Here is a 25,517-nt window from a genome sequence, read left to right as displayed (position 1 = left end):
TCTTCTTAAAGCCATGACAACCGCAGCAGCGCCTATTGCAGCTGTGCTGTCCAGTAACATTCCTGCTAAACTATCTGTCAATTGATTCTCGCAGGAACTGAGAACACTTAAGCAAGCATGCTGTCGGCTGGAACACAAGCAGCGAATAAAATGCGATCTTCCCTCTAAATAAATGCACAAACAATGTTATCCCTATATTTTAAGACCATTAAGTTAGCAAAATCACAGTTTTATGCCAATCGCATATTATCTTCACCTTGTGCCTCACGTGAGCTGTTTAAAGTAGCAAGGGGACTTTCAGCTTTGCTGTTGCCAAGTTTGAGTCCCTTGCATACTCAAGTACATTGCAATACTATCAGCATGTTTTTTTCAGAAACAATTTGTAAAACATTTCGAACTATTGTAAGCACTGAACCTAATCTCGCACTGGATGGTTTTCTTGTTCTCCTTGGGAGAGGGAAGTGTCCTTTGAACCATTTCAGTTTAAGCCAGTCACTGATGAGATGGTGTGGCTGCTTGTAAAAAGATTAAATCCGCTTCTCCTGCAGACCCTATTCCTCATTGGGTTATTCAGGCTCTTATACTATAAGTGATCCCTGTGTTTACAGCAGCCCTTCATCATTATTTTTCAACTGGGAAAATCCCGATAGAGCTTATAATTACCCTCTTCTGAAGACGTCACATCTGGATGCAACTTTGGCCACTAATTATCGGCCAATTTATCTGCTACTGTTTTTTATGAAACTTATGGAAGCAATTTTTGCACCACAGTTTGCACGCTTTCTTGAATCTGAGCACTGTCTGCACCCATTTCAATCCGGGTTCAGACCTTGTATGGGTACAGAATCAGTTATGATCTCGTTTCTTGATCTCTGTGCCATAATGCAGGACCGCTCAGAGCCCTGTGTGTTGATACTTCTCGACCTGTCTGCAGCTTTCAATACAATTGGTCATGGCATTCTTCTTCACTGTCTGAAGAAAGTGGGTTTTTCTGGCTTATAACTTGAGTGGTTTTCATTATTTCTTACTGGGCATATTTAATCAGTGTCTCGTGTTCCATTCAAATCATTTCTATCTTGCAGGGTCCCCCAGGGTTCTTTTCTGTCCCTGCTTTTCTTTAATCTTTACATCCAGCCTTTGGCAGAGCTCATTACGGAACATGGGGTGCGGTTCTACACTTATGCTGATGATACTCACCGGCTCCTTTGTTTAAACTCGGCCTTGCTAGAGCCCCTTCTATACTATGCAGGTGTGTATCTGCAATTGATAAGTAGATGGCCAAAAATTGGCTGAAACTTAATGGCGATAAAACTGAGATCCTGATGTTTGGCTCTAATCCTTCCACCGCATTTTGGACCCCAAACGTTTGGCCTGCTTTCCTCGGACTGTGTCCTATAACCAGTGATTCAGTAAAGAGACTAAGGGCCTCATTACACGGAAGGCGGTAAGGGTTAACGGTCACTGGTAATGGTACCAGTGACCGTTAACCCTTACCGCCTTACTACGAGGTCCCTTTGCGGGTGGGTACTTTAACGCCTGCTTTTTTCAGGCGTTAAAAACCAACCCGCAAAGGGACCTTGGTGCTAATTACGGCACCGCAAATTTGCGGTACCATAATTAGCACCTTCCCCATTGCCATTATGCCCTATGGGGCAAAAATGGGAATGGGGAAGGGCAATGGTGGAAGGGGGAATTACCGCCCTGCCAACCTTGGAATAGGGCGGTAATTCCCCTTTCCTCCAAGGCGGTGCCGGTAATTTACCGGCATGGACCAAGGTGCTAATAGCACCTTGGTTTACCGCCTTCCGTGTAATGAGGCCCTAAGTATTAAACTATTGTCATCAGTCTCCAGGTAGGCGCAAGTTGCTGCAGTATGCAATTCTGATTTTCTTAAGTTGAAAATCTTAAAGAAAATGTTACAATTTCTTTCCATGGAACGACGCTCCAGGGTGGTGCCAGCATCGAAAATGGGCTCACTGGATTACGGTAATGGCATCTACTTGGGCCAACCTGATTGCTTGATCTATCAGCTGCAACTCTTGCAAAATGCTGTGGCACACCTGGCACTAGGAGACACCAGAGTGTCTCATTCTTCTAGTCTATTGCGACAGCTTCACTGCTTGCAGTGAAAAAGTATATCATGTTCAAGTTTCTTTGCATTGCGCACCGTGCTATCCATGATATCGGAGCAGATTTCCTGCAAACAAAGTTGAGTAGATACTTTCCTGCCATACAGTTACGTTCTGCTTCCCCTAACGTGTTGATGGTCCCCAGATATCATAGGGCTAGAGTCGGGGGAAGGTCTTTCTCTGTCCTTGCCCGTCTTTGTGGAATGCGCTCCCACTTCAGCAGCAGGAGACTTCTGAGTACCTGAGTTTTCATAAGGCACTGAAGATATTTATTCTGAGCCTTAGGGTTTTTTTATGGCCTATGTTGTTTTTTTTGGCCTTTCCTGATTACTCCTGCTCCTTAGCACCTATATGCCTTCGGGCAATGGTTCACACTGTACACATTTCTTTGCATTCCATTCCAAGGTAGTAGGCAACTGTGATGAGGAAATGTGAGTTGGGGATTAGTGGTGTCTTAAATGAGGAAAATTGATTTTCGATTGTAACGAGGATGAGCAAGGTGGTCTACAGGGGAAATGTGATTAGGAAGAATCAGGTGGGTGTATTGAGGACGTTGACATGGAAGAGTGAGGTGGGGTTAGTGGGACACTGTGATGGGGAACAGTGAGGTGGGTTTAGTGGGAATCTATGTTGAGGAAGAGTGAGGAGAGGGCAGTGGGAAACTGTGATGTAGGGGTAGTTGGGCTCTATGGCAATGAACAGTGAGGCGGTAGTTGGGCATTATAATTATAATTATTATAACAATTGTTCTTTTATAAGGCACTTAATACTACCAAGTGGGTTCTAGGCATGGGATCAGGATTCAAACCTGTGTTGCGTTGTCTTCCAAGACAAACGTGTTGCCCCTGAGCTATCCTTCCTCACCACTATGATGAGGAAGAGTAATATTGGCATAAAGGGTGACTGTGATGAGGAAGAGGGAGATTAGGGTAGTCGGGGACTGTGATGCAGAAGAATGTGGTGTGGGACTCTGACTTGAAAGATTGAGGTGGAGTAGTAGGAGAATGAAATGAGGAAGACTGATTTGTGATAGTATGTCACTGTGCTGAGGAAGAGGGAAGTGGTGTAGAGGGAGACTGTGATGAGGAATTGGAATGTGGGGAAATGACATGGCATATTGGGGTATTGGGTATTGGGACATAGGAGAGGGGTGTGCATGTAGTGACATGGATTTCTATTGGGGTACTGGGATGAGAAAGAGGGATCTGGCGTTAGTGACATGATTTACTATTGGGGTACTGGGACAAGGAAGAGGGATGTTTGGGTACACCATGGATTACTGTTGGGTCACTGGGACAAGGGAGAAAGAGGGATGTGAGGGTAATGCCATTGATTACTATTGTGTTACTAGGATGAGGGATGTGGGGCAATGAGATGGATTACTATTGGTGTACTGGGACGAGGAAGTGGGATGTGTGGGTAATGCAATGGATTATTTTTAGGTACTGGGACGAAGAAGTTGGATGTGAGGGTTATGAAATTAATTACTATTGGCTACTGAGAGCGTGAAAGAGGGATGTGCAGGTAATGACATGGAATACTGGTGGGTCTGGGGATGAGGAAAAGGGATGTGGGCTAGTGACAAGGATTATTTTTGGATAACTGGAAAGAGGAGGAGTGATGTATGGACAATAACATTGATTACTCTTCAGGTACTGGGATGAGGAAGAGGGAGTTTTGGTAATGGTGATATCCGCACTGCTGACATCAGGAAAAACATGAGATATTCCCTGTTAAGTAACGTGAAAGGCTTATCTAATCAAAATAAAGACAATAGCAAACATGCATCAGCATCATTCTATCCTCTGTTTTACACATTTAATTAAATGTAATGTACCAAATAAAATCTGTTATAACAGATCCAACTCCCCCAAACAATAACAACCCTCTAAACCTTCCCCTCACACATGTTAATTTAATTTAGGATGCAATCTCATGTATTTGTTATAATAGATACACACATTGCTGCCTAAATTAACTTAAAATACTCCTATTCTCCTAACTAGCAATTACTGTGATTGTCACATCTCAATATATTATAATTTTTTGAACTAAAAACAACTAAATAAATAAATAAATATATTATAATTGTAAAGTAGTTACTTTTATTGATCTTGGATAAACGCTAAAAAAAACACACTACTCATAGGCCCCAAACATTCATCATTCCCCCTCTCATACCCTGATCACTAGCTCCCCAGTCTCAGAAATGTCCTTCTCTCCTCCTTAAATCATTTTAGGTTAGTTTCCAAAAACAACCCGAGATCTGAATCTCGATCTGCATAATGGTGGATTTTCAGGAATACAAATCCTTGGGTCCAGCAATGCGTCATGGGAGATTTGAATAACTTTTTGGGTACAGGGGAAACCACTTTCGCAAAATAAAAAAAAACTACTGGACGGATTTTCGCCAAACCAACAACGGATTACTTTTGAGAGCTTTGTGCCCAACTTCTTTCTTATTCAGTGAACATCTGTCCAGCAGTTTGGGCTATGCATTTGAGCAAAACATTTGACATTTTCCCCATTGGAAAACCAGTGAAGAACATACCCTTTTAGAATCGTAACACGAATGTTCATAAAATGTTCAATTTTTCAAGAATGTTGTGTTGATCTGTTCTATGGTTCAAAAGTGTCTGTGAATCACGCCCACAGAATTTTCAAATTTCGTATGGATGATAGGTTCCCCCTTAACTATAGGGTGACTAACTTTTCTTTTTGGGAAAGACAATTTAACCATAACTACAGGGTCGCTATCGGCAACCCTGTAATATATACATATATATATATATATTTAGGGGTTGGGGATTAGAGGGGCAGCAGGGTGCTGACTTCTAAAAATGAGTCTATGCAAATATGTACAACCGGAAACCTTTGCTTTCCTAAAAAGGAAACCAATAAATGCTTGTAAATATCTGCAAAACATATTAAACAATACTATTGTGCTGGCTACTAAAATGAATTTCACATTTTCTAGAAAGGGGAGATCATGATTTTGGGAGAACAAACCTAGAACTTGCTCATTTATGGTTTGGAGCTGATAATGGCCCTAGAAATAGAAGATCTTTTTCTTAGCAAAGAAATAATTTGTTTTTGTTGTAAACAAATATAAGTAATGAATCTTAAGATATCTTGTTTGATATACAATTCCATATGAAGGTTACAATCAAAGCGAACTCCCAAGCCATTATTAAGGAAATTAGTGGTAAAAGCCAATGATGGTCACCATAGTTCTTATCGGGTGTTAACCATGGTTGCTTCGCAATGATCGTCATTATGATGTATTTCTCTGTTCTCTCCCTACACTGTAACGGAGAAATGTTAGGTGTGCTTTGCTGTTTTGTTTTCTGTGTTTAACGGAGGTTGTTGGAAGTGCAAGATACATGACTCATATGGATTAATACTCTAATGTAAAAACTATCCTACTATGACTTTTGAAATAGGCATGGAGAATTCCTATGACATGGGATTCAGACGTGTAATATATACAGACTGAAAGTTCTGTTGGAGAATAAAAACATTTGCAAACATCATGGTCGTTTCTGTTTACTGGTAAAACGTTCAATACATATTTTGCAGTGGAGCTGTGCAGAGAAAACCTTCAACTTTGATATCCTACCAAATGCTGTTGCTCTTCATTTATAAACCTTGAAAATGTAAGGATCTGCACCTTAAATGTGTGTAAACGCCAACCACAGCATTACAAGTTTACAGTAAAATAATTGCTAAAGCTTTAGCCATAGGGTTGCTCTATATAATTGATAGCATGGTTTCGGATACGTAATTTGGGTTCATTACCAGAAGAGAAAAAACAACACTTACTAGGTTGTTACATTGATGAATGATGAAGCTTTACTACGGAATTCCCAATTGGCCTTTTCTCATTTAGATATTGAATAAACATTTGGCAGGGCCAGCATGGACTTACATTTTGCTAAACTGGCAATGATGCATTTCCTTGGAAAATCCTTAAATGAAGTCAAAGTTCTTATATTTCGGAGAAGTCTGAAGTGGAGATTGGCTGGTGGATTTCTTGGGAATTCAACATTTGTTGTAGTACCGAGTTGGCATGCCCGCTCTCTACTCTATTGGCCTTGTACATTTACTCACTGGTAAATCAAATCACACTATCTGCTGATATGACTCTGACACCCTGATTGTTACTCTTATCCTGCAACATATGCTATAGGAATAGACTTGATCTCGGAATTTACCAGAGCCTCAGAAAACAGACTGAATATTTATAATTCCAAAGTGATGACATGTATTATGTCTCACAACTCTGACCCAATGTTTGATATGTGGACATTTGTCAAAAACCACAATGACAAAGTCCTCTTAATGCGCCTTGACTAATTGAACAATTGTAGACATATTATTAAAAGAACATTCGCAATGCATTATCATTAACAGGGCTATTAAACTAACTTTTCTAATTAGGCTTCATTATATTTTAGAGCCTTTCAAGTAGGGCTAACACAAACTCAGATGTATGTTCATTTGGAGATTTCAAAGTTAAACAGAGAGATTACTTGGCACTTCTGAGCAAAAATGAGACACATTTTTGCTACGCAAAATGTGTTTTTGAAATGTGTACAAATGTGGAGCTACTTACTTTTCATTGATTTTACAGTGATTAGGAGCAGAGAATGGCTAGCTTTGTTTTTGTAAACATTCAAATTGGGCATGGAACAATCATAGGTAATATAAAGATATGTTTTAATTTCTTAACCATGGAAATTATACATTTGCAGATACATTGTGGATCTCCTGCAGATACAGATAGAAGTAGCCCCAGAAACAGTGAAATAAATTCAATAACATTGTTACTGGACACAAATATATATGACATCATTTCAAACTACAGTAATACACACATACAGGCCGATTCATGGAAATACAGTCAAAAGTATCGCACGCGGCTGGCGCAGAGTGTTCCCGTGCGAATGTCTGCGCCAGCCGCGTGCGATAAAATCCATTTCAGCACACATCGTATTCATGGATTAATCCTCCAAAACAAGCCGTGGTGCAGAGTATCGCAGCGACCCTGCAGCAGCGCCAGTTACGCCCCCAAGAACGCCCTCGCGCAAGGAAAAGCCATCAAGATCGCAAAACCATCGCAAAGGGCTGCGCCAACCCTGTACCAGTGCGAGAAGTAACACACGCGACCTGGGGGAGCGTGTGCGTGTAATTCAGGGGTGCGCGAGAAGTTCCACACGCGATTGGCCTGGGCGCGTGTATATCAGAGGTGCGCGAGAAGTTCCACACGCGATTGGCCTGGGCGCGTGTAATTCAGGGGCTCGCGGGTGCTTCCACACGCGATCGGGCCTGGGGGAGCGTGTGCGTGTAATTCAGGGGTGCGCGAGAAGTTCCACACGCGATTGGCCTGGGTGCGTGTATATCAGAGGTGCGCGAGAAGTTCCACACGCGATTGGGCTGCGTGCGTGTATTTCAGGGGTGCGCGAGAAGTTCCACACGCGATTGGCCTGGGCGCGTGTATATCAGAGGTGCGCGAGAAGTTCCACACGCGATTGGCCTGGGCGCGTGTATTTCAGGGGCTCGCGGGTGGTTTCACACGCGATTTGGCTGCATGCGTGTATTACAGGGGCTCGCGGGTGGTTACACACGCGATCGGGCCTGGGGGAGCGTGTGCGTGTAATTCAGGGGTGCGCGAGAAGTTCCACACGTGATTGGCCTGGGCGCGTGTATATCAGAGGTGCGCGAGAAGTTCCACACGCGATTGGCCTGGGCGCGTGTATTTCAGGGGCTCGCGGGTGGTTTCACACGCGATTGGGCTGCGTGCGTGTATTTCAGGGGTGCGCGGGAAGATCCACCCGCGATTGGGCTGCGTGCGTGTATTTCAGAGGTGCGAGAGAAGTTCCACACGCGATTGGCCTGGGCGCGTGTATTTCAGGGGCTCGCGGGTGGTTTCACACGCGATTGGGCTGCGTGCGTGTATTTCAGGGGTGCGCGGGAAGATCCACACGCGATTGGGCTGCGTGCGTGTATTTCAGAGGTGCGCGAGAAGTTCCACACGCGATTGGGCTGCGTGCGTGTATTTCAGGGGTGCGCGAGAAGTTCCACACGCGATTGGCCTGGGCGCGTGTATATCAGAGGTGCGCGAGAAGTTCCACACGCGATTGGCCTGGGCGCGTGTATTTCAGGGGATCGCGGGTGGTTTCACACGCGATTGGGCTGCGTGCGTGTATTACAGGGGCTCGCGGGTGGTTACACACGCGATCGGGCCTGGGGGAGCGTGTGCGTGTAATTCAGGGGTGCGCGAGAAGTTCCACACGCGATTGGCCTGGGCGCGTGTATTCCAGGGGCTCGCGGGTGGTTTCACACGCGATTGGGCTGCGTGCGTGTATTTCAGGGGTGCGCGGGAAGATCCACACGCGATTGGGCTGCGTGCGTGTATTTCTGAGGTGCGCAAGAAGTTCCACACTCGATTGGGCTGCGTGCGTGCGTGTATTTCAGGGGTGCGCGAGAAGTTCCACACGCGATTGGCCTAGGCACGTGTATATCAGAGGTGCGTGAGAAGTTCCACACGCGATTGGCCTGGGCGCATGTATTTCAGGGGCTCGCGGGTGGTTTCACACGCGATTGGGCTGCGTGCGTGTATTACAGAGGCTCGCGGGTGGTTACACACGCGATCAGGCCTGGGGGAGCGTGTGCCTGTAATTCAGGGGTGCGCGAGAAGTTCCACACGCGATTGGCCTGGGCGCGTGTATTCTAGGGGCTCGCGGGTGGTTACACACGCGATCGGGCCTGGGGGGAGCGTGTGCGTGTATTCCAGGGGTGCGCGAGGAGTTTTACACGCGTTATGGCTGGGTGCGTGTATTGCAGAGGTGCGCAAGAAGTTTTACACGCGTTAGGGCTGGGTGCGTGTATTACAGGGGTGCGCAAGAAGTTTTACCCGCGTTAGGGCTGGGTGCGTGTATTACAGGGGAGTGCGAGTAATTCTACATGCGAATGGGCTGGGTGCGTGTATTACAGGGGTGCGCGGGAAGTCCTACACGCTCGCCTACAACACGCATTCATGGAATCGAACGTGGCCAATCCGGAAGCACGTACGCCAGCAGGAAGCAGGCGTACGTTGACCCGCACAGCATAAAAGTGCGCGCAAACAACAAACAAGCTCAGATGCCAGGATGAATATACCGTTCCTAGCAGCAGTGGCCGTGGGATATCGCAGGAGGAGGAGGATAGTACGGCCCAGAATTTTCACACCCAGAACCAGCCTTTTTGGGATGCCTGATGACCAGGTGTATGGGAGGTACAGGTTCCCACCTCACATTATACTCGACCTGGTCAGTGAGTGGGAGGATGACCTCACATCACCCACCCTTTGCTCCCAAGCCCTCAGCCCCCTGGAGAAGGTCCTCAATGTACTGCACTTCTTGGCCACTGGATCATTTCAGCGGACAAGTGCCATAGTGGGGGGGTTGTCACAGGCCACCCAGTCACGCTGCCTACACCAGGTCTTGGCCATCATCACTGCACGCCCATCAGTCCGCAGGCACATATACCTGCCCAGAACACCTGCAGAAAGGCAGGCTGTCGCACAGGAATACTACAGGGTGGCACAATTCCCCAAAGTGCTAGGCGCCATTGATTGCACCCATGTGGCTCTACGTCCCCCCAGGGCAACTGAGCACATCTATAGAAACCGCAAGCACTGGCATTCCATCAACGTCCAGGTAGTATGTGATGCCAAGGGAATCATCACCTCAGTATATGCAAACTATCCAGGCTCAACCCATGACAGCTTCATCTACAGAATGTCTACCCTAAACCGGGACATAGAGGCTGGGCGGCATGGCGATACATGGCTGCTCGGTGAGTATAAATGCCACTGCGCGTGCATGCATGTCAGATACTGAGTAATGTCACAACCCCACTAATGATACCCATCACCACCTCCCCAGGGGACAGTGCCTACCCTCTCAGCACCCACATGATGACGCCAATTCGGAACCCCACCACGCCCAGGTAAGATACAACACAGCCCACATTGCAACCCGGGGCATAGTGGAGCGCACATTCGGAGTGCTCAAGTCACGCTTTCGCTCCCTTGACCGTTCTGGCGAGCAGCTGTTATACGCTCCCCCAGTAGTGTGCAGAATCATAGTGGCAGCATGTGTCCTGCACAACGTTGCAACACGCCGGGGCCTGGCCGTGGACATGGTGGTGCCCCCACATCCCCAACCACATGCACGGCCACTGCGCATGGGAGGGGAAAGGGCACGGGGGAGGCAACCCGCACGCAGCTGGTGGCTGATTACTTCACATAAAATCACACCCCTGTGGAGTGGGCACAGCCCTGGCACATACCAGCTGACAATCAATGATGACTCATTCGGACAAAGATGATGCCTCAATGGAGAGTCACCTGTCACAACCATACCAGCCTGAGACTGTACAACTGAAGTGTACCATTGTGTGCCACCCTACCTACACAAACACCACCAATGCTGTGTAATCAAAAGACACACTTCAATGATGCCAATATCACTACCACCATCAAAGATAGTAAATGACAACAGTGCCATGTCACCCAACACCTCCCCCCCAGGCCCCCATTCATGTCCCCCTGCACCCCCACCCCCCAGCAGTGAGGGGCACCTGCTAACAGGCCCACACTCATCTCCACCATGGCATGTCATGCAATGTGAGAGCAAACAAATTCATACCCCAAACATTACACAAGTGCCACAGAGTACAGTGTCCCAAATGGAAACTGCCCACACACAGTATGCCCACATACATGTATAAATGACAACAAACATGACCAAATACTAAAGGATACGTTGACCTACAACCTGATGATGCCAGCACATCGACCACCTCTTACTGTACAGTGTTGGTGCCAGCCACATCTGCGAGTGCACTGCTAACAACATGAACTCCATCTCCAAAGTAGACGGGCTTGTGAAGACATGAGGACTGACCCTGCAAATTAGGAGGGAGACATGGAAGCACAAGCACACATCAATACACCATGCAGTGGACAATACTACTACAATATGCACTAGGAATGTATACACAGTATAGACTACAGACTGGCCACATAGCTCATGGGAGTCCAACGTCACTGTGTAATTCACTGTCACTTGGGCACACCCTTTGCAAGCCCATGGAAATGGGTAGCAGGAGGGGTGTGTGTCTCACAAACCCAAGCATCTAACCCAAAATCAGGACAAGCCTGCATGTGCCCAACGGAACACAGTGGAAGCCCACGGGAGCCACACAAGGCAACACACTGCACCTCAAAAATCAAAAAGCAAAAATCAAAAATGGCCATGTGGGGGCCAGAGGGGGTGGGGGAGGCCACCCAGGAGGTCCGAGGACAGGATGCTCACCAACAGCCACCTGGGTGAATGTTGCGAAAATAAAACACCTCCATGGGCTCATGGCCTGCACGGCTACTAATTTGTGGGAGTATCACTGCTGGATTCGCTCTCCTCGACCTCTGCTGCTGCCACAGGAGGTGGTGGTGCTATGGGAGGCAGCCCACGCAAAGCCCTGGTGTGGTCCTCCATTGCAGCAAGCATGCGGGTGTTGAAGGCCTCGTTCTGGAGGGATATGGTGCGGAGATCCCCATGCAACACCCGACGTGTTGCCCGGACCTCCGCACGAGTTGCCTGCATCTCTGCCGAGAGCGTACGGGTGACGCGCTCCAGCAGCTGTTCTGTCCTGGTGACAGTGGAAGCCTCAAGGTCCAGTAGAGTCTGCCTGAGGTGCTGGACCTCCCCCCTCAGGGCTTCCCTCTGTCCCTGGGCATCTAGAAAAATTGATTCCCTCAGATTGTCCAGGGCCACCTGTCTGTCCCTGTTGGACGCCAACATGTCCTCCCTTACTGATTGGCAAATGGAGGCTGTTGCCTGCTCTAGTAGCTCCCTCTGCCTTTCTGGGGGGACAATGGAAGTGGCCACCCTGTCCATGGCTTGAGCAATCATTTCTGATGATGCTGCCTGTTGGTTGGCCATACCATATATGGATTGCTCCCATACGGTATTGCCAGGTGGCGGACGGCCACCGCGTTGACGGGCACCACACCTGTCTGGGGCAAGGCGAACTGCGCATCGCTGTGTCGGCACTGCCTGAGGCTGCAGGACTGCATTTCCCCTCTGATCTGCTCGCCCAGGAACAGGATCAGATGTTGCGGAGTGTGGCCCTGCATCCGTAACCACCACAGGCGCACCTACCAACACTGACATCCCCATTGTGGGCTCTACCCCTGGTGCAGGTGGGTCAGACAGAGCAGTATCCCTTCCATGAACACATACCTGCGAATCCACATGGGTTTCATCCGAATCAACACCTGAAAAGAGTTCTGGGGAGGTGCACCCATATACAGCCCTGGAGAGAATGCCCTGCAGCAAGAGTGGGTTCTCACCCACCAACACACCACGTCCCCCACTCGTGCTCGGACGTGTCAGAGATCCCTCCTGGGTGAGCACCATCTCCTCACCCTCAACAGCATCAAGTGCGTCATCCTCTGAAAAAACATGAAAGACAGAAAATGGAAACAGGCATTAACACCATGGCACACAAATAGGCCAGACAAGCTACAGGAAATGTACTTGATAGACACATGTCCCACATGACTATGTCCCTCACATGCATGCACTGTCACTGAGTTGGAAGGGGAGGTAAATGTCAGACACTGATGACACCAAGATGGAAGGGCAACACATCAGATGCATGCTGGCTAGCAGTGCCATCCCACAGTTGGCATGTACCATAGGCATGTCATGTTTGTGAGAATAGGGCAGAGTGATGTGCAATAGAACTGGGGGTATTCCTACAATCAGCCAGAACGTGCACAGCGAAATACGGAACAATGTTGTTGCATGTTGCCACTTCAAGGTCAACTGGCGCAATATAGTGGCAAATGCCTGCTGTGGCCAGAAGGGACACTGCAATACCCAAATCCCGGGGGGCAAAATGCATTGGATGAAGCACATGGGTGACCCAAACCACTCAGGCACACACATCCTGACCTGGCACCCACCCTGGACCCCTCCCACATGCAACGTACACATGGATCACACACACATGCATGTGCACTCACCGGACAATGCCTCGTAATCTGGAAGTTCTCCCACACCTTGGATCTGCTCCTCTGTGACGTAGGTCCCAGCGACATTCTCATGTGGAGTGAGCTCAATGTCCTCTACTGGAGACCCACCTCCAGTCACCAGAGTTGCGGCATGACTTGAGGCCAGCTTACTCTTTGCCCTGCGCTTCAGGTCATTCCATCGCTTGTAGCACTCGGTAGCTGTGCGCCTCATATACCCAAGGGAACTTATGCTGTCCGCGACGGCCTGCCAGTGTGCCTGACGGCGAGCAGGTGTGATCCTAGACCCTGGAGTGCTCAACATTTCGGCGTCATGATCGGACACGTACTGCACAAGTTGATTCAGTTCGGCATCATTGAAGCTAGGCTTCCTCGGCGTGCCGGACTGTGTAGCCGTGTCTGGGGCATCAGTCTGTAGTGCACGTGCACTCTTCCTCTTCCTCTAGTAAGGTGGTGGGGACTGTGAGTGGCATATGCCGCTCTGGCCACTCGGGGCAGGAGCACCGGTGGACTGTGTCGTAGTGTGCAATGGCACACTGACCATCTGACTTCCTGCAGGCATTAGCTCGAGTGTGATAGTGGCAGGGGGAACCTCAGACTGACGGACTGGGACCAACACTGTCCTGGCTGGGAGAGTCAGAGCTGGGGTGGACGGAGCTGCAGCTGCCCCTGCAGCCTTCCCACCCCGCCTACTTGGGGCAGCAGATGACATGGCTGCCCCTGATACATGTGGCCTGGTGACACTGACTGGCACGGCCACCCGCGGCCTAGACTTGTGGACCTGGAAATCAGTCTCGGAGTCAGCCTGTGCCAGGTCAGGTGCCACAATGGACGGGTCCAACAAGGGCTGAGCATCGATGGTGTCAGCCACATTTTCCTCAACCATGGGGGGGGGGCATGGGTCTCCCTGACTGGTCCTCCACACGTGGGCCACGTCCCCTACCGCGCCCACCACGCCCACCTCTTGAGGGTCGGCCACCTTTGCCACCCTTACCTCTTGCTCGCCTCCCAGACATGGCACTGATGTAGCTGTGCGTATGGGAGTAGCAGGGAAGTATTGTCCTGGGCAATTGGGGGTCAAAGGGGTAGGGTACTAGATGGTATTCGTACCCTAGTGCACTTGCAAGGCTGAATGGAACCCCTGGGGAAAGATGACGGGTCACGCAATGCACAGGCACCCCAATAACAGAAAATGACGTGCAAGCGACCCCTCGTAGACCACGTGCGTGTAAACAAAAACACGCACTACGCTGTGGCACCCAGAAACACAATAATGAACGTATGCGTGTCACACGCAGCCTACAATGACCTCTGAAGGGGTACGCGACACACGGGGCAAGCACTGTTGGAAAATAGGTGCGCAACTCACCGTCTGCCTGGAAAATGTGCGTGAAGTACACCCCCGCCAAAAGAAGAATTGTACGCTGTCTGAGGAGACAGGACTACAGGAGAAGTGAAAGCTGTCTGAGGGAACAGGTCCAGAGAAAAAGAGAAAAAATAAAATCTGACAGAGGTAACAGGGAGTACGAACTCGAAACGCTGTGAAGTAATTCGCGTGTGAACCGACAAGAAGTACAGATTTCACCCACTCGCTCTCCACGAAAAGCACGTACAAGGAAATGACGTCCTACACGTACCTTTTAAACCGGACCACACGTCCAACGTCACTTCCGCGTATACGTGCTAAGGACCTATTACAAGTGCTGATACTAGGACGTGCAGTTCACGTCACAGACGCGCCTGCGCTGTAAGGGCCTTTGGTCCAATGGATTCGCGTACCCAGCCAATACGCGTGTGAAAATTCTCGCGCACCCCTGGGATACACGCGCCCAGGACAATCGCGTGTGAAAACACCCGCGAGCCCCTGAAATACACGCACCCCGCTCCCCCAGGCCCCATCGCATGTGGACCCACCCGCAGGCCCCTGAAATACACGCACACGCTCCCCCAGGCCCGATCGCGTGTGAATCTTCTCGCGCACCCCTGAAATACACGCGCCCAGGACAATCGCGTGTGAAAACACCCACGAGCCCCTGAAATACACGCACCCCGCTCCCCCAGGCCCCATCGCGTGTGGAACCACCCGCAGGCCCCTGAAATACACGCACACGCTCCCCCAGGCCCGATCGCGTGTGAATCTTCTCGCGCAGCCCTGAAATACACGCGCCCAGGACAATCGCGTGTGAATACACCCGCGAGCCCCTGAAATACACGCACCCCGCTCCCCCAGGCCCCATCGCGTGTGGAACCACCCGCGGGCCCCTGAAATACACGCACATGCTCCCCCAGGCCCGATCGCGTGTGAATCTTCTCGCGCACCCCTGAAATACACGCGCCCAGGACAATCGCGTGTGAAAACACCCGCGAGCCCCTGAAATACACGCACCCCGCTCCCCCAGGCCCCATCGCGTGTGGAACCACCCGCAGGCCCCTGAAATACACGCACACGCTCTCCCAGGCCCGATCGTGTGTGAATCTTCTCGCGCACCCCTGAAATACACGCGCCCAGGACAATCGCGTGTGAATACACCCGCGAGCCCCTGAAATACACGCACCCCGCTCCCCCAGGCCCCATCGCGTGTGGAACCACCCGCAGGCCCCTGAAATACATGCACACGCTCCCCCAGGCCCGATCGCGTGTGAATCTTCTCGCGCACCCCTGAAATACACGCACCCAGGACAATCGCGTGTGAAAACACCCGCAAGCCCCTGAAATACACGCACCCTGCTCCCCCAGGCCCCATCGCGTGTGGAAACACCCGCAGGCCCCTGAAATACACGCACACGCTCCCCCAGGCCCGATCGCGTGTGAATCTTCTCGCGCACCCCTGAAATACACGCGCCCAGGACAATCGCGTGTGAAAACACCCGTGAGCCCCTGAAATACACGCACACCCTCCCCCAGGCCCGATCGCGTGTGATTCTTCTCGCGCACCCCTGAAATACACGCGCCCAGGACAATCGCGTGTGAAAACACCTGCGAGCCCCTGAAATACACGCGCCCAGGCCAATCGCGTGTGGAACTTCACACGCACCCCTGAAATACACGCACACGCTCCCCCAGGCCCGATCGCGTGTGGGCCTTCTCGCGCGTGTAGGACTTTGGCGCACATTTGTTTCCTGCGCAGGGACGCTACCGCCTGCTTTCGTGTGGCGGTCATGTATGGGCCTGTGCGCGTTTTTGGCCGTGCGCTGTTTTTCCCTATTCGATTCCATGAATACGTGTTGTAGGGGAGCGTGTGGGCGTTCTGCGCACTTGCCTCCTGTACTTCCCCCGTGACGCCCACATTTTCACGAGTTGTTCCCCATTCTGCGTGTGACGCCCCGTGTTACGCCTACTTTTGTTCTGTGCGCTGCGCTATGTGCGAATTCGCTGTGGCCTTATCGCACGCCGTTTGATGACCTGTGCGCCAGCATGCGCCAGCGTGCGCCGCGCACTTTCTCAGCGCACATCCCACATTTCGCGCGTGCCCGTGCTTCCATGAATGGATGTGCGCTGTTTTCTGTGCGATTTTCTGCGATTTTTTCTGTGCCACTGCGAATCGCACGTTTTCGCACGCGTACGCCGGTTTTTCCGCGCACATTATTTCCATGAATCGGCCTGATAGTATGTGTAATACACCTGAATGGCTTAATAATTGGTATTTTTCAGTGTGAGCCAAATGCCTGCAATACTGCTTTTAAAGAGACTCTTCCAACATATTTGTATTTGCCACACTAGTATCAAGGATTATTGGTTTACAATAAATACTGATCAAATCTCTTCAACACTGGATGTTTAGGCTACCATAAGGGGAAAACAGAAACGTATAGTAGTCAGAAAGTTGGCAATGAATACATGCTGGCATATTAGCAGTCATGCAAAGTGCTCCCAACTGGACCGATAAGCTTCCTCATCTGTATCTTCCTGGTTTAGGTATTGGTTGACACTAGCCAAATAGAAAAAGGGGATCACTTTGGCTCTGGGACACATGATGCACTTCCATTCGACTGTCTCATGATAAGTCTCTCCTTAACTGTATATCAAATGTTTTTTCTATCTGTATGCACTGATATTTCTGGCAAATAACACACAATAAAATAAAAACACTGTTCAATGGCATGTGCGGGTGCTCACGTTTGAACTATAGCCTCCTTGTTAGCTGTTCAGGGTAAGGACTTTCTCCCATTCAATCAATATCCCAATGAATAACCTGCATCTCACAATACCCATTGCTTGGGCTATAGTGGTTCAGCTCCAACAAATGGCACCACACATTTGACTAGTTTAGAATCAACAATTGTGCCCAAGGACTTGGGAATTCCTTCATCTAGTGTGTCCTTTAACTCTACATAAAAATGTACTTACCTTTTGAGAGACACAAAGTACATAAACAATACCTTTGTGTAAAAAATTCTATACATTCAAAGACATATTTGTATTGCTCTGTATCCCATCCATCACACGCAACTCCTCTCCGTTGATTGGGGAATAACATCTACATTAGGTGTGCCAATGGAATTTACGCAGCTCATCTCTCCCTCGTCCATGTCTGGGACCCGCTCATATCAGAATACGTAGGATTTGAGGAACACTGCTGAAACTCTGGATGCATTTTTACTTGGTTTCAACCTACTCTGAAAATAAAATATTCCTATCAATGTAAATGTAAACTATTGTTTAAACCTTGGTCTGTCCTAAGGTCACATAGACACGCCCAACTAACTTAGACCCTTTGTGCCCTAATGCTCTAAATTGAGGAGGGCGTAGAGGAATATGTGTGTCGCAGAATTCCAGACCGACTGAGGATTGGTCACTTATAGATCTGCCTAATAGTGTACAACTATATAGGATTCACTGTTGATATTTTGAGGAAAATTGTTCCCCGCCTATATGTAAATGTACACTACTCTACTAACACTCACCACTCTGTCCTGCTTTATTTGTGTTACAGAGCTCCCCGTTTGGGAAAATAATTTGTTTAACTTTTTTTGTGCCTAAATTAGTGTTAACCTGTTGTTGCTGGTAAAGAATCCTACCATGCAAATGATGATGCTATAAGCAATTTTGCTTTCAGGTTTGGGACTTATGCTCTATTACTGCCTCTACTTTTTTGCTTCTCCATCATACCAGGACACTGCATTTTTGTTTCTGTTGTTTTGATAAAGAAAATAGAGTGCAATAAAATTCAAAAAAACTGCACCATATAAAACTGGTTTCTTGTAATAGAACTTACCTATACAATACACATCATACTGTCTTGTTCTCACCCCCCAGGGGATGTTAGATTACATCACTAGGATGAATCAAAGGTACATTTCTGCATAGACCACCAATTTCTTTTTTGGTTTTCTTTAATAATATCCACCACATACACAAGTTATAGTATAGTGTAACTTTGTTAGGTGGCTACCCCCTTATGTGACACATTGCTGAATTCCAGAGGGTCGCTCATAAAATATTTATTTTGGTGCTCAGTAATCTGGGCCATGGAGTCAGCAGTCAAAGAGTAAAGAGCTATAAGTAGTGCATCCGTCGTAGACCTCTCTCAGTTATGACACCAGCCTTTTACCTCTGTGACTTGTCATTTGCTTAAAAAAAAATAAAAAAAACAGGTGAGGGTCTTCGTTATCTTGGAACTGGGATCTACTGAAGTGAAGGTACCACGTTTTGGCATGCACTTAAATACCTTAAACAACAACTCTGCCTCTTCTTTTGTGTTTAATCTTCTGCCCAATATTTCTAAGTATCGTTTTCAGTGATATTCAATATGTTGTATTTAACATCCTGCAGATAGGTGCTCTATTACAAACACAAATGTGTGTTTGCTGGACAGTATACAAAGAGGAATCACATTTTTGCGGGTATTTGCTTAATAATGTTGTGCGCATAAACATGTAAATATTTATATTTTCAGAAATACTCACGTGAGCAATCAGACCAATCGGCCGTGTGAGGTGGAGTCCAGACGCCATCTTCGTGGGCACAGTAGTACATTTCTACAGAGCCTTCTGTAAGGGTGTAGCCCGCCGAACACACAAGGGTGCAGTTAGTACTTGCTTTATCCTTTGTACACACAAACTCCCCATTGTCCGGAGTGAATGGAACTTCACAGGGAGAACCTGCATACACGACATGGAAAAGACAACCAAAAAGAGTGTTATCAATTAGTCAATCTTTGAAAAAATACTGTGCTTGATAGTACATGCAACAGACACAGTAACTACAATAGAGCGTTGTGACAATACGAATAGACACAAATTGTACTTTTATATTAGAAGCAACATATGCATATTAGAATGTCTTAAGTTTCACAGATGTCGGGGATATGTCAATATGTTACCTCCGTGTTTCCTCCCTGGTCAGCTTCCCACAGTTCGGTGTTGTTTCAAAAATACTAAATAACCAAGCAAAAACAAGAACATCTTCTGTAGTCCCCTAGCCGGATGAATCGCTAGAGAGCATCATGCTTGCCTCTGGAATGGCGGGATGCCATGTCTGTCTGTCCTCCTTGCCTGGGCCTGACTAAGAGGAAGAGTAGTAGGGGTAAAAAAGCTCTAAGTTTAAAAGAGTGAGAGTGTCTGAGCATGTCTGACGTTTCTTCATGGTCATATATGCCTAGTGTGTGTTGTAACTCAGATGTATGTATGTATGTAGTCATCGTCAAACCGCAAGGCATCAGCAGAGAGGAGCTGCCATCATAAGGAAACAGGATAAGGCTTCTAGTAGCACATGCCAGCATCAGTGGGATACTGGTCGGAGAGCTCGTCAAACTGTGTGTGTGTGTGTGTGTGCACGTTGTGTGTTTGTGTAATGCACACGTGCGTGTGTGTATTTCAAAGCTTAGTAGGAGCCCCTGCAGTTTGAAATAAATTATGAGTTCTGTCCACCCCTACTCGGAGGTGCAGAGGTTACTCTGCTTCTCCCTACTGCTCCCATTAAGGGTGTGACATCTATCAGAAGAGTTTTGAAAGTTGATGGAAGGTGGTGGCAGGCGTATGAGCTTAAAGTGTGACGATCGATTCGAGGGAGAGATCAAAGGTATCAATGCTTTGGTGGGCAACCAGCCTCTTCAGTTCGGCCTCCTTCTAAGGCTGACTTACAAATAATGATGGACAAAGAAGCAGTAACAGCAGCAGCTGGACAAGGCATTAAAGGACTGGCCAGAATTGTCCAAACACTGGTATTCATATCGAAGAGGACTCTTTGGAAGACGAACAAGGAAGCTTCATTTGCCAAGAGATGATATTGAAATAGCTGGCTCATCCCTCATAGGATGTATCATTTGGAACAAATAGAGAAAGAAGAATGTTTGAATACATATGACATGCCATTTACCTATCAGCCTAGGCAATAAACCTAGTTAATTACATATTTAAATGGGAATTAACGTACTAAGAACATAATAATGGGCCGTACAGTGGGTGACAAACTACTAATAGATGTGATTCATATTGTTTTTGTATTCAGAATCTCTCTGGGAACCCTTCAAGGACGGAAGACGACAAGGTGGATCACAGTTTGGATGGACCACTAAACATGTGTATGCAGCCTTCAGCCTACCTCTGATCACCAGAACATTATGTATACACCCTGCACAAACTATCCTCAAGGATATGCAGGAATTATATACTAAAATGAACATAGAGATGACTTTGCTGAGATTTAATTAAAGATCAATTCATATCAGACAGAGTAAAAGACATAATCACAGACCCCACATTGGATAGTGGCACCACGTCTGTAGAAAAGAAGAGTGACTACTCCCCAAAAAACATTCTGTATATGCCATTACTGGTGGACAACTGTCAAAGAGGAGGAGGATGGGTTGGGTGCCCTGAGCCATGATAGTGCCATTGCGATAGATATTAATGGTACACCTGGATGATAAGAAACCTGTCAAGAGTACTTTGCATTTAGTGCCACCATTAATGGGTGAAGATTTGTGAGGAGAGTGAGTCGAGGTAAGATGGCGAGTCCAAATATCTGGAGAGGGGATGGACAAGAGGATATCAGTGACAATTTGTCTGGAAGTTACACTGATGTAGGTGTCTGCAATGGGTAGACCAGGGTTGGTGGTCAAGATGTCTTTTTAAAACTTTTTTGTTCCAGACTTCGTGAGAGAGGGAGGATTGGTGATAGTATGGCAGTTAGAGTAGATAGGGGAGAAGGTGAGTGCCATAGGAGTGGTGGAGAGATAAGAATAGAAACCAGAGGGACTGAGCAGCACCAATAGACTCACCAGGCGGCCTAGTAGTCAAACACGAGAAAACAGATGCAATAGAAACACTGGAACCCCAATAATGAGGGTGTAGGGTTGTTAAATACACAACAGGATTAAAATGTCACCAAAAGCACAGAAATGCAATGCACAATGGGAGTAAAGAGTTGTTACAAGCACACCAGGATTCGTGTTTCACCAAAAGCAGAGAAATGCACAACGGGGGCGAAGAGATGTTATAAAAACACCAGGATTCAAGTTTCACCAAAAGCAAATAAATGCAATGCACAATGGGGGTGGAGAGATGTTACAAACATACCAGGATTCGAATTTCAACAAAAGCACAGAACTGCATAAAGGAGAGGGGAATAGTAAGGCATGGAAAAGACATAGGCACACCTAGGCTCAACAGTTGTGTGCGTCAGTAAGAAGGCATAACAAAGTCCAGGACATCATTGACAGCTACGTTTGGTGGGAGAAAGCTCCAAAGGCACAGTCCTCGAGTGGCCTTAGCTCTGACTGCATGGCAATGAATCCCCTGTGGAACAGGTTTGCCATGGCCTCCGAAATGGCCCGAACCATCCAACGGGCGATGGAAGCCTTGGAAGCCTGAGAGCTGGGGAAGGAGCCCCCAAAGGTCACAAACCATGTCTCAGACTTCCTGAAGGATTTCATCTGAGAGAGAAATAACTTGAGAACCCTCTTGAGGTCCAAGGAATGTATGGCCCTCTCTGCATCCGACTGTGGGTTTGGGAAGAGCACCGGCAGGCAGACCTCTTGAATCAGATGTTCAGATGGAATGGAGAGACCACTGTGGGAAAGAAGTTTGAGTGAGTACGCAAGATGACCTTGTCGTTGTGAAACATGATGAAGGGCTTGCACGGAGACAACACCTGCAGCTCAGTAACCCTGCATGCAGAGGTGAGAACCACCAATCAAACAGTTTTTAAGGGTCACCAAGTGGATGTTCACAGAGGCCATCAGCTCAAAAGGCTTGCGTTACAAAGCTGCAATAACAACATTCAGGTCCCAGACCGGATGCGGCCTATGCACTGGAGGAAAAAGCCTAGACAACCCCTTAAGGTGGGCCATAACCACCAGGTTGGCTGCCAAAAACACATGCTCAGGGAAATTCTTGTAAGCCCCAATGGCTGCCAGATATGTGCAGCAAGTAACCACCTGAACTCCAGAGCGAGCCAGGTGTGCTGTAAAGGCTAGTACATCACCCAGAGTGCAGGAGGCAGGGTCCAGACCTTTGTCATGAGCCCAATGGCAGAACCTATTCCATTTGCTCTTATCTGGGAACAAGTCAAGGGCCTCCTGGCCTGCTGAATGATGTCCCAGTTGTCATCTGAAAATTGAGCATGCTGAAACCTCAGCTGATCAGGAACCACGCCGCCAGGGCCAGGTTGGATGGGTCCAGATGTTCCACTGCGGCGTCCTGCAGTGTCAGGAAACGCCTGCTGGGGAATGAAATATGGAGGGGACCCCAGAAACAGGTTTTCAAAGGCCAGTGGGGGGCGACCATGATGAGGCTGCAGCCCACAGAGGTGCAGAACTTGCAGAGGGTCCGTAGGAGCAGAGGGGTGGGTAGGAATGCATAAAACATCCAGCCACGTCAACAGAACTGGAAGGCATCTCCCAGAGACCCCCGACCTGACCTGCCCATGAGGCAAACTGGGGGCACTTGCCATTCAGGAGAGATGTGAACAAATCCAGATCAGCGAACCCCCAATGCTGGCTCAGGGGCAACAAGGAGTTGTTGTGCAACTCCCACTCATAGGTATTGAACCCCTCTGCTTCTGCGTTGCTGTCCCCTGGCAGGTGGACTGCTGAAATCCAAATCCCTGCCATTAGGGACCATTCCCAGATTGAAACCGCCTTCATGGAGAGGTGGGGGGGGCAGTTGCCACCCTGCTTGTTCAGGTAAAACATTGTAGTATACTTGTCTGTCCTGACTAGAACCGACTTGCCTTGATGGCTAGGCAAACTTCAACTGATTGAAATGTAGGATGGCTTCCATCCTAGGCCATGCTCTATGAATCGCATAGCTCTCCAGAGTAGACCTCCAGCCCGAAAGAGAAGAGTCTGTGATCACCACTAGGGAAGGCTCTGGTCAGGTGAAGGGGGCTCCCACTGAAACATAGCCATCCATCAACCACCATCAAAGATCGGGCAGAAGGAGCAGCGGTATAGGGATCCTGTCTGTTTTGAACTCTTCTGCCACGTCCTGGGCAGGAGGGCATGAAGGCCCTGAGCCAAGAAAGGCTTCAGACAAGAGAGGATACAGGTTGGGTCTCGCACCTGAGGCAGAGGCGTCAACCTCAGAGACCACTCTGGTAGGCGTTGAGCACTCAGCCAGACAGCGGGTAGTTGTAACGTCCTGACTCATGACCTCAGAGCGAGCTCCGGTAAGCTGGATGCCCTCGGCACCTGTGCCGGTAGACGTGCTGGATCTAGCCAAGGACAGACTTGAAAACAGAGGCCCAAAACAGTACAGCCCTCTACCTGGTATTTGGCAATAAAGAGACAACACAGAGTGGGTTGTGATATGCCAAATTCAAGGTAACCCAGCTTTATTGGAAGTATGCAAAAGCTGGGGAGAGAACAAGATCAACAGCCCAGCTCTCTTGCTGAAATTCTTCAATGTTTGAACAGAAAACACAGTTTATATAATACAAATGAGTCATTCTGATGTCATCATTATCACTGAGTTATGGAAACCTATCTCTACTGCTCATTGGTTCTCATTGCTAAGCTACATATAGTATCTATATGTCCCACCCTAATGATTAGGTAACTCTCTATCTAAGGTCCCACTCATAAAACATCCCATAAAATGTATGACCTCATCATGCTTGAATATTATTGGAAAGCTCTAAATACATTTTGCGCTGAAAAGAACATATGCTTATCACTTCACATGCGGTCACACTCTCTGTGAACTGGCGGCATGATGACATGTATATGTAGATGGGAGGAGAGGACAAGCGTATTGCACCTTCTCCTTAATTAAATAAAATAGCCCATGTTATCTCTGCCAAGATGTCTCAAAAGAGTTTGTCCTTGCCCAAATTCAAGGTGTCCGACCCTCCCCGTCTTGCAACAGTGAACGCGCCATTCTGTTCTTGACACATTTTGAATAACTATTGTTATGAGTCATGCTGCTTCCACCATATTAAGTGTTTGTCGCTGTAATTAATTTGTCTTTTTAGCTGCACTTGCTTCTCTGTCACCCCTAGCCGATTGCTGAGACATCCATCTGTCAACTACTGGATTTCTAATAGTCTGCTGTGTTGTCGTAACTGATTTATGTTAATGGTTGAACGTTCGCTGCCCAGACACTGGTAACTTGTTCCGGTATGTAAACCACCCCTCCGGTGCCCTGGCTTTGGAGATTCCTTTGAGGCAGCTATGTCCAGCCACTGCAGTATTTATCCTGAATTAAATGTATTTCTTTCAAATAGTGTGCTTAGCTGCAAGGCCTTCTTAAAGCTACAGACTTTATACTCTGCTGTGCTTGTGCAGTTTAAAATAGCAACTGCTTGTCACTTTTTTAACCTCTGCAGGAGACATTTGCTTTTCTATCTACCGATTTCCTGGTGCATGCCTGTCACATTATTTCCCTCCCTATGTGTATGCAGCAACTTTATCTACCTATAATTTTCTGCCCTACTTGTGTAGTGAGTCCCTATCTTGTGTACATGCCTTCCTGTCACGTAATCTATTTTATTTTAAAACACACTAATTGTGTAAGCTAATGCCTTACTTGGTCTCTACTTGTGTAGCACAAAACTAACTTTTCTTTGTGACTGCTGCATTTCCAGGAGAATTCAAAGTGCAGTTTCAAATGTTTCCTTTCTTATCATATAATTGTGTTGGCAAAGGGCAGAGCTTCAACATGATCTCTAGTCAGTAACTGCCCCATTACAGACTGTTGGAGTTGGCTCTCGACTATCCCTAACCCCATAAGGTAGAAGAAGAGGACAAACTTGATCGCCCTTCCGAGGACAGCCCGGTAGGGCCCCTGAGCCCCTCTGCTTGGGAGCCGGTAACCGGGACAGCCTCTGGTCTGTCACAGGAGTGCCCGGTAGAGCCCCTGGG

At 48.0% G+C, this 25,517-nt stretch overlaps 1 protein-coding gene across 2 annotated transcripts in view; it reads right to left on the bottom strand.

The window, feature by feature from the left end:
- Window positions 1-25,517, bottom strand: part of SVEP1 (sushi, von Willebrand factor type A, EGF and pentraxin domain containing 1) — a 1,471,106-nt gene that overhangs the window by 712,627 nt on the left and 732,962 nt on the right. For both annotated transcript variants that reach the window (XM_069630907.1, XM_069630908.1), the window contains exon 12: window positions 19,120-19,314. In XM_069630907.1, coding sequence (XP_069487008.1) covers window positions 19,120-19,314 — 195 coding nt within the window. The remainder of the gene's footprint in view (window positions 1-19,119; window positions 19,315-25,517) is intronic.

Source organism: Ambystoma mexicanum, chromosome 6q, assembly GCF_040938575.1.
Source record: "Ambystoma mexicanum isolate Mex_15411 chromosome 6q, UKY_AmexF1_1, whole genome shotgun sequence".
NCBI lineage: Eukaryota > Metazoa > Chordata > Amphibia > Caudata > Ambystomatidae > Ambystoma > Ambystoma mexicanum.
The sequence above is the reverse complement of the archived record's forward strand: the minus strand, read 5'-3'. Positions and strand labels throughout refer to the sequence as shown.